Source organism: Schistocerca gregaria, chromosome 7 (assembly GCF_023897955.1).
Source record: "Schistocerca gregaria isolate iqSchGreg1 chromosome 7, iqSchGreg1.2, whole genome shotgun sequence".
Lineage (NCBI taxonomy): Eukaryota > Metazoa > Arthropoda > Insecta > Orthoptera > Acrididae > Schistocerca > Schistocerca gregaria.
This window is the reverse complement of record NC_064926.1, coordinates 555,793,091-555,807,438: the sequence shown is the minus strand read 5'-3', so window position 1 is coordinate 555,807,438 and position 14,348 is coordinate 555,793,091. Positions and strand designations below refer to the sequence as shown.

General features: G+C 42.0%; 1 protein-coding gene across 1 annotated transcript in view; it reads left to right on the top strand.

Annotated features, from left to right (window-relative positions):
- The first annotated feature begins 668 nt into the window (after nucleotides 1-668).
- Nucleotides 669-14,348, top strand: part of LOC126281697 (probable cytochrome P450 6a13) — a 48,579-nt gene continuing 34,899 nt past the window's right edge. The window contains exons 1-2 of the mRNA XM_049980870.1: nucleotides 669-811; nucleotides 10,280-10,626. Coding sequence (XP_049836827.1) covers nucleotides 10,291-10,626 — 336 coding nt within the window. The 5' untranslated portion in view covers nucleotides 669-811; nucleotides 10,280-10,290. The remainder of the gene's footprint in view (nucleotides 812-10,279; nucleotides 10,627-14,348) is intronic.

Below are 14,348 nucleotides of genomic sequence, written 5' to 3'. Positions count from 1 at the left end.
AGCTCACAAATTTTTGCGCACACTGCTCGGCGGCGAGACTGTGCATGCTGTACCACCATACGTTTGGCAGTTGGAGGATGGGCGTGGGGGGAAGTACATCGTGATCTATGTTCACCTGAACGGGCATATATGTGAGGCCAGCTGACATTATGGCGCATGCAATAGGATGCTAACTCATGACGACTCATCACAAAAAAACCACTGATGTGTGGGTGACAGCTGGTATTCTGATAAGTGTGACATATCTGTCGGTGAAAGCTTTGTTTTTACAGTTAACTCATTTATGCCTTCCTTCTCTATGCACATCGAAATCTTATGGTAAATTTCGTTAGTTTTTTTGTTAAAAAAAGGAAAATATAGTTAGTTAAGATCACTTCTATCTGCTTCTGGAATACTGATCTTTGCTACTTGAATCACCAATTGGTAGGGATGTGGAATAAAGGCTCTTTAGACCTGAGTCACGGCGAGTAGTCTCAGGTGGCTGGACTTTCTCACCTTTCGCCGTATGTTCATCGTTACGCAGCACTTGGGTTTCGTGACTGACGGTGAGTGTGAACCTTGGAGTAGCGAGACTACGAGGCCCTGTGGCCTTCCGCTTCACAAAGGCAGGATAACCGGTTTGTCCTTCCTGTGGTTACCCCCACCCTGACCGCCTGCGGGTTTGGTCCACTCTTCCGCTAGAAAGTCGCAAGTCATCATTACAGCAGAAGAATCCCGTCAAATAGGCGCTTGCAGCGGGTAGCATGCACAGTTCTCCACTGATCTACCATTGGGCAAGACGGTGAGCACCATCCAGGCTTTTCACCTAAAGGTCAGTGACATGTGACGTGACGAATACGGTACTTTCATATAATTACGCTTATGTTATTTAGAAACATTATCTGTCATATTTTGATACAGGTGAGCGCCCATATACTGTCTGATAGGTTTCGTAATCGCGGTCGATACCGTACCACATCGTAGACTAATTAATAATAAAGGTACGTTCATACGGAGTATATTTAGAAGCAAGCGACTGGCTTCATGTTTTACTATTGGTATCCAGGAGGCTCATTGGAGAGTCAATGTTCAACAGAAATAAAGTGCCGCCTGGAAGCCTCATAGGGTCTTTAATGTCCTCAACGTACATCAACGAGTTTACAGATAGGGTCAGCAACGCTGCCAAATGGCTCGGTGAAGATAGTGTAGTGTGGTGGAAGGTATCGTCGTTTCAAGATCGTGCGAAAGTGCAGGAACAACTAGGAAGAACATATCACTTCATGTAATGAGTAGTATCTCTTTGTAAGCATGTTAAATGCAACTAGCACACAGAGAAAACTCGGCCTTCTGTGTTTATAAAATCGCAAAAAGCGAATATTTTAACATATTAATTAAAATCTATTCGTATCCGTATTCTATCATAAAAAATGTCGCATATCTTAATGCGATGCACTTGAAGTAAAACTATGTCTGAAATGTTAACCTCAGAACTGCCTACAGCATATACTGCGTTATAGCTGCGAATATTACTGAACTAATTTCTCTTTAACTGTTCGATCTTTCTGAGTAAGTCCTCTATACAGTGCACCGAAAAGATAAATATGTATTAAGGGTGGCAAATCAACTGTTCCCTTGTGCCAACATAAAGTGAATAACTTTGTACTACGTGGAGTAACCTCAGATGCGACATTGTTTTACATTGCTATATCTGAACTGAAAATTCATCAGATCGCAATTGTAACTCTCAAAATTATTTGGAATGTCATTCGGTGCAAGTCTGAATTTGTCTATCAAAACAACAATAGCATTATTATGCATGTACACACTATTACAATAATTATTCCAATTCTTTCGTGTACGCAAAAATTGTCTCTCTCTAGCTCCTTGTCTTTCAGTTCGACTCGTTAGTCTTCTTCTTCGAGGCATAACCTAAAACAAATATAGTCTCCATTTAATAAGGAAAGCTATGGCTATTTAAAAGGAAGAAATGAAAATTAGGACCGTAATTCAAATATTGTGGTAACGGAGGCAAGCACAGTCGAACAAAACAGCGGCGACACTGCCTTTCGTTTTTGTTATCCACAACGATAGCAGCGCCCCATTCGGCCAAAAATCGACACTCCCGAATACGATATCGGATTAGTGTAAATAATAACGTTTACATTAATTTATAACACAGTTTTTACAGTTTGGGAGTGCATACAGTTCCTTTAAATATCGACAGTAGCTAAAAAAGTACACCATATTTGTGAATGTTTAGTTTCCTAAGAACGCTGGGATATACGAAACGGTACGTTACGAGACAGTTTATTTACGATTCTCTTGTAACGTACACGCATTACCTTAATAGTGTAGTTTTCCTTTAGTAACAAAAAATTGCTGGTACACACCAGGAAACCTGATATTTTGCAGAAGAACGTTGTGTATCTCTTCAACAAAGCGGAGTTTCGTTCACCATACTCTCAGACAAATCAATGAATGTGGAGCGTAGAAAACCTGTATCTAATGAAATACCTACATTATTTAATGTACCAGATAAGCCACCACAACTGTAGCTTAAGGGAAAACCACGCAAAGGTTATAATAAGTCGTCAAATGGAGTAAAACAGTTTTCCAGCACAGGAGAAGCCATTTCAACAACTGTTGCTAAATGTGAGCCACAAACAGTAAGACTCTTCAACACATTCGCTATTGAAGGAAAAGTAACTGCATTTACAAAAATACTCGTTTGTTGGAAATTCGAGAGAAGTGTAAGAAAGGTGGTATCATTGAATTCCATAAAAAAATTAAGGGCCTATGGTAATAACAACAGACAATAGCAGATATATATGCACGAAATGTGTTTAAATTCTCTCAGTTTCAGCGGATTAAGCAGCAAACACAGACATACTCGAAAGTATTCCTTCATGAATGAGTTGCAGCTCACATAATTGAATCTGTGCGTTTCGGCCTTTTCACGATAATTCGTGTCTGTTTTGGTAACTTACTAACGGCCGAAACTCAAGAATAGAACCACTGCTCCCTTAATTGAACAGAAAATGATTAAAAACAAACATTATCCATAAGAAACATGTTACTGCGTTATCACCGACTGGAGGCCGAGTATCGTTCCAGCTGTCATGCGGATACAACTTTCGCGCCAGAGAGTGTCGTGACCGTATGTATTAGACTGTAACGGCAAATGAGCACACAATTAGGTCTGCTTATTCTTAGAAAAAAGCAAACGAAAAAACGACGCCAATGAACGAAGATATGTATGGTCTGTGTTGCTCCTGAAGGCTTCGTCAATACGATGTTTTGTTTTCCACTGCTGACAACATCAGTGACCTAGCTGTTGTTGCACTGTAGCAGTCGGTATGCATATGTTGCTGCAAATAAACCATCTGCAACACTTAAACGTGAACGGCCCTAAAATGAGATTTCCCGAAACGTTTTTACTCTCATGTATCATTTCTATCATAGCACCCAATCAGTACGCGGGGTAGAATTTGGTAGCATGTGGGAGACTGAAAAACATTTCTGAAGTGCGTTTGCCTACATCCTTTCACCATTCATAAAGATTTCGTACACACATGATTTGCTTTTGCGCACATCTATGACAAGGTATCTTTTGAATTATGTAACTTTCATTGGCCTCCTGTTATAGCTAATGTTAAATCAGTACCTCAATTTTCGATGTTCCCGTATTAATACTGTGATATATTGCCTATAACAGTAACAATCAGACAAAATCTGATTACTAGATTAGTGGGCAGCACATGGGGTCCCAAATCCCGTTTCGTTATTTAATGCCTAATATTAAGAAGTTACTGTAAATAGGAGGAACACATAAAACAATATTAGAGAATGTGAATGGAAGACTGAGAGACTGAGATTTTTTGTAAGACGATGTAACTGCAAAGGACATTGCCTGCGAGACCATTCTCGTCAAATCTTAGTTGTTTCGGGGATTTAGGGTCCTCCTCAAGAAACCTTGACACCAGACGTCTAATGAATACGTTAGTAACTCGTACGTGCTAGGAGTCCAAAAGCGTAAAGTCCCAGGGACCTGAAATGGGAATTTTTCTCTGGAACACGACGCAGTTTGCGCGAAAACGTCTTCGGTATATGCAGACAGTAGGAAGAGGCAATAATGACTAGTTCTATGAGAAGTGCCCTCTTTAATGCAGTACACAGTGGTTTGGAGATTATGAATGTAGTTGTGGATGCAGAGTTGAGGCAAGCAAATACAATTCAGCTGACAGTATCGCATAGTTCGCGCATAAATAGAACAGGGTAATAGAGAAAACTCACCCCCCCCCCCCCGCCGTCACCGAACACCAGCACACACACACACACACACACACACACACATACACAGACGCACATACACACAGTTAGCTTTCTCTTGTTTAATAAGAGAATGGAGTGACCAGAAGATGCCTAGTGTTGGAAAAATTTGCCTCTGCTACACACTGAACAATGACTTTCAGAGTGTATACGCAGTTGACAATTTATTTCAGCCCCCCCAATTGTTAACATTTGTTCTTTTGTTGACCTTCGCCATTGGAGATTATTTCTTAAACATAACACTGATGGGTGGGCTTGATCCCTGACTGTAAGTTTGTACCATTTTGTACACGAATATACACTCATAACCATTCACTGGTATGTCTGTTTCTATGTGTCAAAATATGTTTTGCAGATGTTTGTCTTCAGCTGGTATATTTATGATACTTCAATTGTGATCTTTTTTGCTACGTCATTTCCATTCCGAAGCAACAAATATTTGATCACTTTTATGAACTCCTTATATCAGTCGCTACTTCATTAGATGTAATATCAGAGGCCAATTTCTTGCAGTATGTGATTTTTCCAACTCTTTTTACCTTCTGTTTATAATACATCAAATCGTTATTCGGTCACAATTCGTATAGAACTAAAGAAATATTGTTGTTGTGAGTCATCTTCCACAGCGTTGTTGGGCAGTATAACATATAAGACTGAGAAAAGATATACAAAAAGATCGAAAGAGAGCGACTAGACTGCTGTTTACAATTGTCATTCACGAGTGCCAAAATACGAGGATTTTGTTCTCTTCTACTTTGACAAGGACGCTTGAATATCTCCTGGAAATAAGAAAAAACAAGAGCTCAGATGAAACCACGCTCTACTGCCGAGAGAAACTGTAGAGGAGTAATTTGGGTGTACTGATTGTGTTTTGCATCATGTGCTAAGCAAGCGTGACTCAAGTAGATTTAGATACTAGAGGAAACAACACAGATGAAGCAATGAGGAATGTATTTCTTGAGTGTGAACAGTACTCACAGAAATATATTTTGACTATTAAAAACGAACTTAATGATTATTACTTGCTGGCATTTATTTACGAAATTAGAGTACTTTTTCTCATGCCGAAAACTATTTTCGTTGCAGCTGCATATACAATTGGTATTTATGAAATAATTTAGAATATTTATGACGAAAAACATAAATAATTTTGTTGAAAAGGAATCTTATTTTAATGATACTTCCTCATACTGCTTTAGAACGTGTAAGGCTGCAGAGGCGAAATTTTATGACTGTCGGAAGAATATCTAAGATTACAGCAAACACGTATGCAGCTAAAACGGCAATTTTTAGAAACTAATGATAATATATTTGATCAAAATTGCATTTTAGAGTCGTAATAGAAAATTTGGAGAAATGGTGATAGACTCAGACGTTTGTAAATCATTTGCGGAGGAACGTACTTTCAAAGTAAAGTTCTGCTGCCAACAGTTTCTAACAGACTCCAAATGCTTTTAAATGATTGTGCGGTCCCTCACCTTCGAGTCTTTGTAGCTATCGGTGGAGTCGCTGAAATACACTCCTGGAAATTGAAATAAGAACACCGTGAATTCATTGTCCCAGGAAGGGGAAACTTTATTGACACATTCCTGGGGTCAGATACATCACATGATCACACTGACAGAACCACAGGCACATAGACACAGGCAACAGAGCATGCACAATGTCGGCACTAGTACAATGTATATCCACCTTTCGCAGCAATGCAGGCTGCTATTCTCCCATGGAGACGATCGTAGAGATGCTGGATGTAGTCCTGTGGAACGGCTTGCCATGCCATTTTCACCTGGCGCCTCAGTTGGACCAGCGTTCGTGCTGGACGTGCAGACCGCGTGAGACGACGCTTCATCCTGTCCCAAACATGCTCAATGGGGGACAGATCCGGAGATCTTGCTGGCCAGGGTAGTTGACTTACACCTTCTAGAGCACGTTGGGTGGCACGGGATACATGCGGACGTGCATTGTCCTGTTGGAACAGCAAGTTCGCTTGCCGGTCTAGGAATGGTAGAACGATGGGTTCGATGACGGTTTGGATGTACAGTGCACTATTCAGTGTCCCCTCGAAGATCACCAGAGGTGTACGGCAACACCATGATGCCGGGTGTTGGCCCTGTGTGCCTCGGTCGTATGCAGTCCTGATTGTGGCGTTCACCTGCACGGCGCCAAACACGCATACGACCATCATTGGCACCAAGGCAGAAGCGACTCTCATCGCTGAAGACGACACGTCTCCATTCGTCCCTCCATTCACGCCTGTCGCGACACCACTAGAGGCGGGCTGTACGATGTTGGGGCGTGAGCGGAAGACGGCCTAACGGTGTGCGTGACCGTAGCCCAGCTTCATTGAGACGGTTGCGAATGGTCCTCGCCGATACCCCAGGAGCCACAGTGTCCCTAATTTGCTGGGAAGTGGCGGTGCGGTCCCCTACGGCACTGCGTAGGATCCTACGGTCTTGGCGTGCATCCGTGCGTCGCTGCGGTCCGGTCCCAGGTCGACGGGCACGTGCATCTTCCGCCGACCACTGGCGACAACATCGATGTACTGTGGAGACCTCACGCCCCACGTGTTGAGCAATTCGGCGGTACGTCCACCCGGCCTTCCGCATGCCCACTATACGCCCTCGCTCAAAGTCCGTCAGCTGCACATACGGTTCACGTCCACGCTGTCGCGGCATGCTACCAGTGTTAAAGACTGCGATGGAGCTCCGTATGCCACGGCAAACTGGCTGACACTGACGGCGGCGGTGGACAAATGCTGCGCAGCTAGCGCCATTCGACGGCCAACACCGCGGTTCCTGGTGTGTCCGCTGTGCCGTGCGTGTGATCATTGCTTGTACAGCCCTCTCCCAGTGTCCGGAGCAAGTATGGTGGGTCTGACACACCGGTGTCAATGTGTTCTTTTTTCCATTTCCAGGAGTGTATAGATACATCTTTCATTTCGACTCCTAATGGCTGCATTTAAACGTAGTAAAGTTATCCACCGCAGAATTTAGAGAGTATATGTATCTTCAAAGAGACTTGCACATAAATGAAGAGACCACATATTATTTGAAAATTGTTCATTTTCTAATCAAACCAGTCTTCAAAAAAGTTCACATGTAAGTAAAATAGTAAAAAAATACAAGACGTCATCCTGCTCAACAATGGAAATATTTAGAAAAAATACTGAATGTCAGCACACTAATAATAAGACGATCTGTTACGCTATTTTAAAACCATAGTGACCAGACAGATTTGTCAGTGCAACCAAAAGTAAATGCATTCTGATTTTAGAAGTCTCCCTTGCTACCTATTTTCTCTCGCGCGAGCCTGCCGGTGTGGCCGAGCGTTTCTAGGCGCTTCACTCTGGAACCGTGCGACCGCTACTGTCGCAGGTTCGAATCTTGCCTCGGGCATGGGTGTGTGTGATGTCCTTTGGTTGGCTAGGTTTAAGTAGTTCTAGGGGACTGATGACGACAGATCTTAAGTACCCCAGGAGCTGCAAGTGATGGCTCAATTGGCAGAAAGTTACTTCCTCAATCTGACGTTTGGTTATCATTCTATAAACAGTTTGTTAGCTACCTAATATACTCTTATCTCTTACTTTATATATGAATAATAAAACAAAAGAGCTGTATAATAGTTACATGCGGAGGCACACAAATAAAATACAGCCTGTGAAAAACAAGAGTGCGGGACTGATGCATTAAATGTTCCAAGGTTTATTAGAAAGTCCGTAATTCATAATGCTCAAATCCTGAAACAATTTCGTTCTTAAATTTCTTGAAATAATATTAATTTGACAGGTCGGCATACTAAAGTAACTCGACACTGCATTTATCGGCCACAAGAAACTGAGCGTGTGTTTACGGTGGCAAATTGAATGCATTATGAATACAATAATAATTCCAGATTGAGATTTTCGCTCTGTGGCGTTGTGTGCACTGATATAAAACTTTCTGGCAGATTAAAACAGTGTGCTGGACCGAGACTCAAACTCCGGATCTTTGCCTTTCACGGGCATGTGCTCTACCATCTGAGTTACGCAAGCACGACTCATGATCCGTCCTCGCAGCTCCAATCCTGTCAGTACCTGGCAGATAGGAGACGAGGTACTGGCAGAAGTGAAGCTGTGAGAACGCATCATGAGTCGTGCTTGGATAGCTCAGATGGTAGAGCACATGCCCGTTAAAGGCAAAGGCACTAAGTGCAAGTTTTGGTCCAGCTCACAGTTTTACAATAATAATTATAGAAAATGGAACTTTCTCTTGATAAAAATTTGGGCGTATTCAATAACTTGCATCAGAATTAACAGAAGGAAAAATATAGTTAGAGCCTCAGCAGTCAGAAACTGTAGATATACGCAATGAATGAAAACGACAATTTTGTATGAAACGTCCGAAATTTATTGCGTATTTTAAGCAAGAATACAATGTCAGATGGATTACATACGCAAATGTGTATTCCGATTTAAAGTGTCCATTAATTATGAAATACCTATGGCAACACGTGTGATGGTTCTGTTACGAAGGATTATACACTACTGACCATTAAAATTACTACACCAAGAAGAAATGCAGATGATAAACGGGCATTCATTGGACAAATATATTATACTAGAAATTACATGTAATTACATTTCCACGCAATTCGGGTGCACAGATCCTGAAAAATCAGTTCCCAGAAAAACCGCATCTCACCGTAATAACGGTCTTGATGCGTCTGGGCATTAAGTCAAACAGAGGCTTGGATGGCGCGTACAGGTACAGCTGCCCATGCAGCATCAACGCGATACCACAGTTCACGAAGAGTAGTGACTGGCGTAATGTGACGAGCCAGTTGCTCGCCCACGATTGACCACACGCTTTCATTTGGTGAGAGTTCTGGAGAATGTACTGGCCAGGGCAGAGGTCGAACATTTTCTGTATCCAGAAAGGACCGTACAGGACCTGCAACATGCGGTCTTGCATTATCCTGCTGAAATGTAGGGTTTCGCAAGGATCGAATGAAGGGTAGAGCCACGGGTAGTAACACATCTCCAATGTAGCGACCACTGTTCAAAGTGCCGTCAATGCGAACAAGAGGTGACCGAGACGTGTAGCCAATGGCACACCATACGATCACGCCGGGTGATACGCCAGTATGGCGATGACGAACACAAGCTTCCAATGTGCGTTCACCGCCATGTCGCCGAACACAGATGCAACCATCATGATGTTGTAAACAGAACCTGTATTCATCCGACAAAAATGACGTTTTACCATTCGTGCACCCGGTTTTGAGTCCACCCTAGCAGGCGCTCCTGTCTGTGATTCAGCGTCAAGGGTAAACGCAGTCATTGCCTCCGAGCTGATAGTCCATCCTGCTGCAAACGTCGTTGGTGCAGATGGTTGTTGTCTTGCAAACGTCCCCATCTGCTGATTCAGGGATCGAGACGTAGCTGCACGATCCGTTACAGCCATGCAGATAAGATACCTGTCATCTCGACTGCTAGTGATACGAGGCCGTTGGTATCCAGCATGGCGTTCCGTATTAGCCTCCTGAATCCACCGATTCCATATTCTCCTAACAGTCATTGGATTTCAACCAACGCGAGCAGCAATGTCGCGATATCATAAACCTCAATCGCGATAGGCTAGAATACGACCTCTATCAAAGTCGGAAACGTTGTAGTACGTATTTCTTCTGCTTACACGAGGCACCACAACCACGTTTCACCAGGCAATGGCGGCCAACTGCTGTTTGTGTATGAGAAATCGGTTGGAAACTTTCCTCATGTCAGCAAGTTGTAGGTGTCGCCACCGGCGCCAACCTTGTGTGAATGCTCTGAAAAGCTAATCATTTGCATATCGGTTAAATTTCGCGTCTGTAGCACGTCATCTTCGTGGTGCAGCAATTTTAATGGCCAGTAGTGTAATAAAAGTAGTTCTTCACGTGGCAGTCTCATAGATGTACATATGCACTACTGACGCCGCCCGTGTCGTTTCCGCAGACTTCCGCGCCATGTCGCTCACCGGGTCTCTTCTGGGCGACGCGGCAGCTGCTGCAGCATTCGTGGCCGCCTTGCTCGTCCTCGTCTGCAAGTGGATGTACGGATACTGGAAGCGACGAGGCGTCCCGTCTCTGGAACCAGAATCCGCGTTTGGCAACTTTAAGGACATCATTCTGAACCGCAAGAACTTCGGCGAAGGCTTGCAGGAGCTGTACTGGCGCCTGGACCCTCACCCTTTCGGCGGTGTCTTCATGTCATTGAGACCTGCGCTTCTCATCAGAGACCCTGAACTCATCAAGAGCTGTCTTGTCAAAGACTTCGGACACTTCCAGCACAGGGGCCTCAAGGTAAGAAGGGCATGAGGAATCTACACGGTACGTGATACTACATCATTTATTTACTCATTCTTCGCTCTTAGAGCTTGTTATTTGGAAAGCTAAAATAGGCCAAATACACGTTTTTGTTTGTAATAAAAGTGTATCTACGATGCTGCTCTGGGTCTTTAAAGACACGCAGCAGACGGTGATAAACCAAGATCGTTGTTTTTATGCACTTCCTTGAGTCAGCGTGGATTTTCCACACACGATTAGTGTATATTGTGAAGGATGATTTGCCTCTTGCCTGTGATTTGTAAGCGATTCTTCTTCCTTATATGTATCGCCGATCTGCTACACTGGTACTATAGACCTACTACTACTATTGTAATTTAAAAAATTTATAATTCTGCTAATACTTGGTTCAAGAATCATAAAAGAAGGTTGTATACATGGAAGAATCCTGGAGATACTAAAAGGTATCAGATAGATTATATAAAGGTAAGACAGAGATTTAGGAATCAGGTTTTAAATTGTAAGACATTTCCAGGGGCAGATGTGGAATATGACTACAATCTATTGGTTATGACCTGTAGATTAAAACTGAAGAAACTGCAAAAATGTGGGAAATTAAGGAGATGGGACCTGGATAAACTGAAAGAACCAGAAGTTGTAGAGAGTTTCAGGGAGAGCATAAGGGAACAATTGACAGGAATGGAGGAAAGAAAGACGGTAGAAGAAGAATGGGTAGCTCTGAGGGATGAAGTAGTGAAGGCAGCAGAAGATAAAGTAGGTAAAAGCACGAGGGCTAATAGAAATCCGTGGGTAACAGAAGAAATATTGAATTTAATTGATGAAAGGAGAAAATATAAAAATGCAGTAAATGAAGCACTCAAAAAGGAATACAAACGTCTCAAAAATGAGAGCGACAGGAAGTGCAAAATGGCTAAGCAGGGATGGCTAGAGGACAAATGTAAGGATGTAGAGGCTTATCTCACTAGGGGCAGGATAGATACTGCCTACAGGAAAATTAAAGAGACCTTTGGAGAAAAGAGAGCCACTTGTATGAATATCAAGAGCGCAGATGGAAACCCAGTTCTAAGCAAAGAAGGGAAGGCGGAAACGTGGAAGGAGTATATAGAAGGTTTATACAAGGGCGATGTACTGGAAATGGAAGAGGATGCAGATGAAGAAAAATGGGATATACAATACTGCGGGAAGAGTTTGACAGAGCACTGAAAGATCTGCGTCGAAACAAGGCCCTGGGAGTAGACAACATTCCGTTAGAACTACTGACGGCCTTGGGAGAGCCAGTCATGACTAAAATCTTCCATCTGGTGAGCAAGATTTATGAGGCAGGTGAAATACCCTCAGACTTCAAGAAGAATATAATAATTTCAATCCCAACGAAAGCAGGTGTTGACAGATGTGAAAATTACCGAACTATCAGTTTAATAAGTCACAGCTGCAAAATACTAACACGAATTCTTTACGGACGAATGGAAAAACTGATAGAAGCGGACCTTGCGGAAGATCAGTTTGGATTCCGAAGAAATGTTGGAACACGTGAGGCAATACTAACTTTACGACTTATCTTAGAAGAAAGATTAAGAATAGGCAAACCTACGTTTCTAGCATTTGTAGACTTAGAGAAAGCTTTTGACAATGTTGACTGGAATACTCTCTTTCAAATTCTAAAGGTGGCAGGGGTAAAATACAGGGAGCGTAAGGCTATTTACAATTTGTACAGAAACCAGATGGCAGTTATAAGAGTCGAGGGACATGAAAGGGAAGCAGTGGTTGGGAAGGGAGTGAGACAGGGTTGCAGCCTCTCCCCGATGCTATTTAATCTGTATATTGAGCAAGCAGTAAAGGAAACAAAAGAAAAATTTGGAGTAGGTATTAAAATTCACGGAGAAGAAATAAAAACTTTGAGGCTCGCCGATGACATTGTAATTCTGTCAGAGACAGCAAAGAACTTGGAAGAGCAGTTGAACGGAATGGACAGTGTCTTAAAAGGAGGATATAAGATGAACATCAACAAAAGCAAAACGAGGATAACGGAATGTAGTCAAATTAAATCGGGTGATGCTGAGGGAATTAGATTAGGAAATGAGGCACTTAAAGTATTAAAGGAGTTTTGCTATTTAGGGAGTAAAATAACTGATTATGGTAGAAGTAGAGAGGATATAAAATGTAGACTAGCAATGGCAAGGAAAGCGTTTCTGAAGAAGAGAAATTTGTTAACATCGGATATAGATTCAATGGTCAGTAAGTCGTTTCTGAAAGTATTTGTATGGAGTGTAGCCATGTATGGAAGTGAAACATGGACAATAACTAGTTTGGACAAGAAAAGAATAGAAGCTTTCGAAATGTGGTGCTACAGAAGAATGCTGAAGATTAGATGGGTAGATCACATAACTAATGAGGAGGTATTGAATAGAATTGAGGTGAAGAGGAGTTTGTGGCACAACTTGACAAAAAGAAGGGACCGGTTGGTAGGACATGTTTTGAGGCATCAAGGGACCACAAATTTAGCATTGGAGGGCAGCGTGTGGGGTAAAAATCGTAGAGGGAGACCAAGAGATGAATACACTAAGCAGATTCAGAAGGATGTAGGTTGTAGCAAGTACTGGGAAATGAAGAAGCTTGCACAGGATAGAGTAGCTAGAGTAGTATGGAGAGCTGCATCAAACCGGTCTCAGGACTGAAGACCACAACAACAACAATAATTCTATTACCTAAACAACAAAAACCGCTAATCAATAAAGTTACCCCTTTTACAAGATTTGACCGCGTGTTGTGTCTAATGGATGAGTAAATCAGATTATTCAATGCGTTTCCTAAGATCTTGCCCAGAGGGTGGAAAGAAACGCAGTAAGAATATTATATTGAATCTACGACAACTCTGTTCCAGGTTCATTTAATGGTTTATAACATGTACTAATAGTCGGCAGCCTACCCAGGCAATGAAACAGTGAAGTATTGGGAAAGCATAAGTATGAATTTTACCTGCTTTCTTGCTACTGTTTAATTTGGTTCCTCAAATAAATATGACTCCACTTAAACAATATTGGACTGCATCCTTATCCATTACATTTTCAAAAGAGAAAAAGTCCAGTAGATAACTGCCAGGAAGCTAAGAAATTTGGCCAGGGAGGACTTTTGGAAAAGCACTTTCTATAATCAACACAGATAAATATTAAAATACTTAGATACTAAAGCACAAATATTTTATACTGAGCATTTCAATTCAAGAAAACCTCTTTCACACTGCAGTTTACTTTCAAAAGCCACTAGCCTTTGAACTAGTTCTGTATAGTCACTTAATACATTCTAGTAACTTGGCTTCACTCTGAATGAATTTTGTGTGAGGAAACGTTTACTGTAACACTGTTGCTTCAAGAACCTTTTTTATTATTTGCACAAAAGTGATATTAACTTGGCACTTCATAAGTCTGTAAAAAAGGGTACTCGCATTAATCAAACACCAGGAAGTAACCGTATATAGGTGTATGGTCAGGAGGAGATAACAGGGTGAAGCAGTTTCTTTAAAGTTCAAGAATGATTATTAAAACACAGTTTAAATTAATGGTTCACGCTGTACAAAAACTAAACACAAATAAATCTTACCTGGTGGCTGTACTTTTGCGTGTAGCGAACAATTATAGCGGCTACACTACCCACAGTCTAGCTTGCAAGTATCTTGCTGTATAGGCTCAATTTCTCTTCTCGGCGTGATTCACTTTTATATA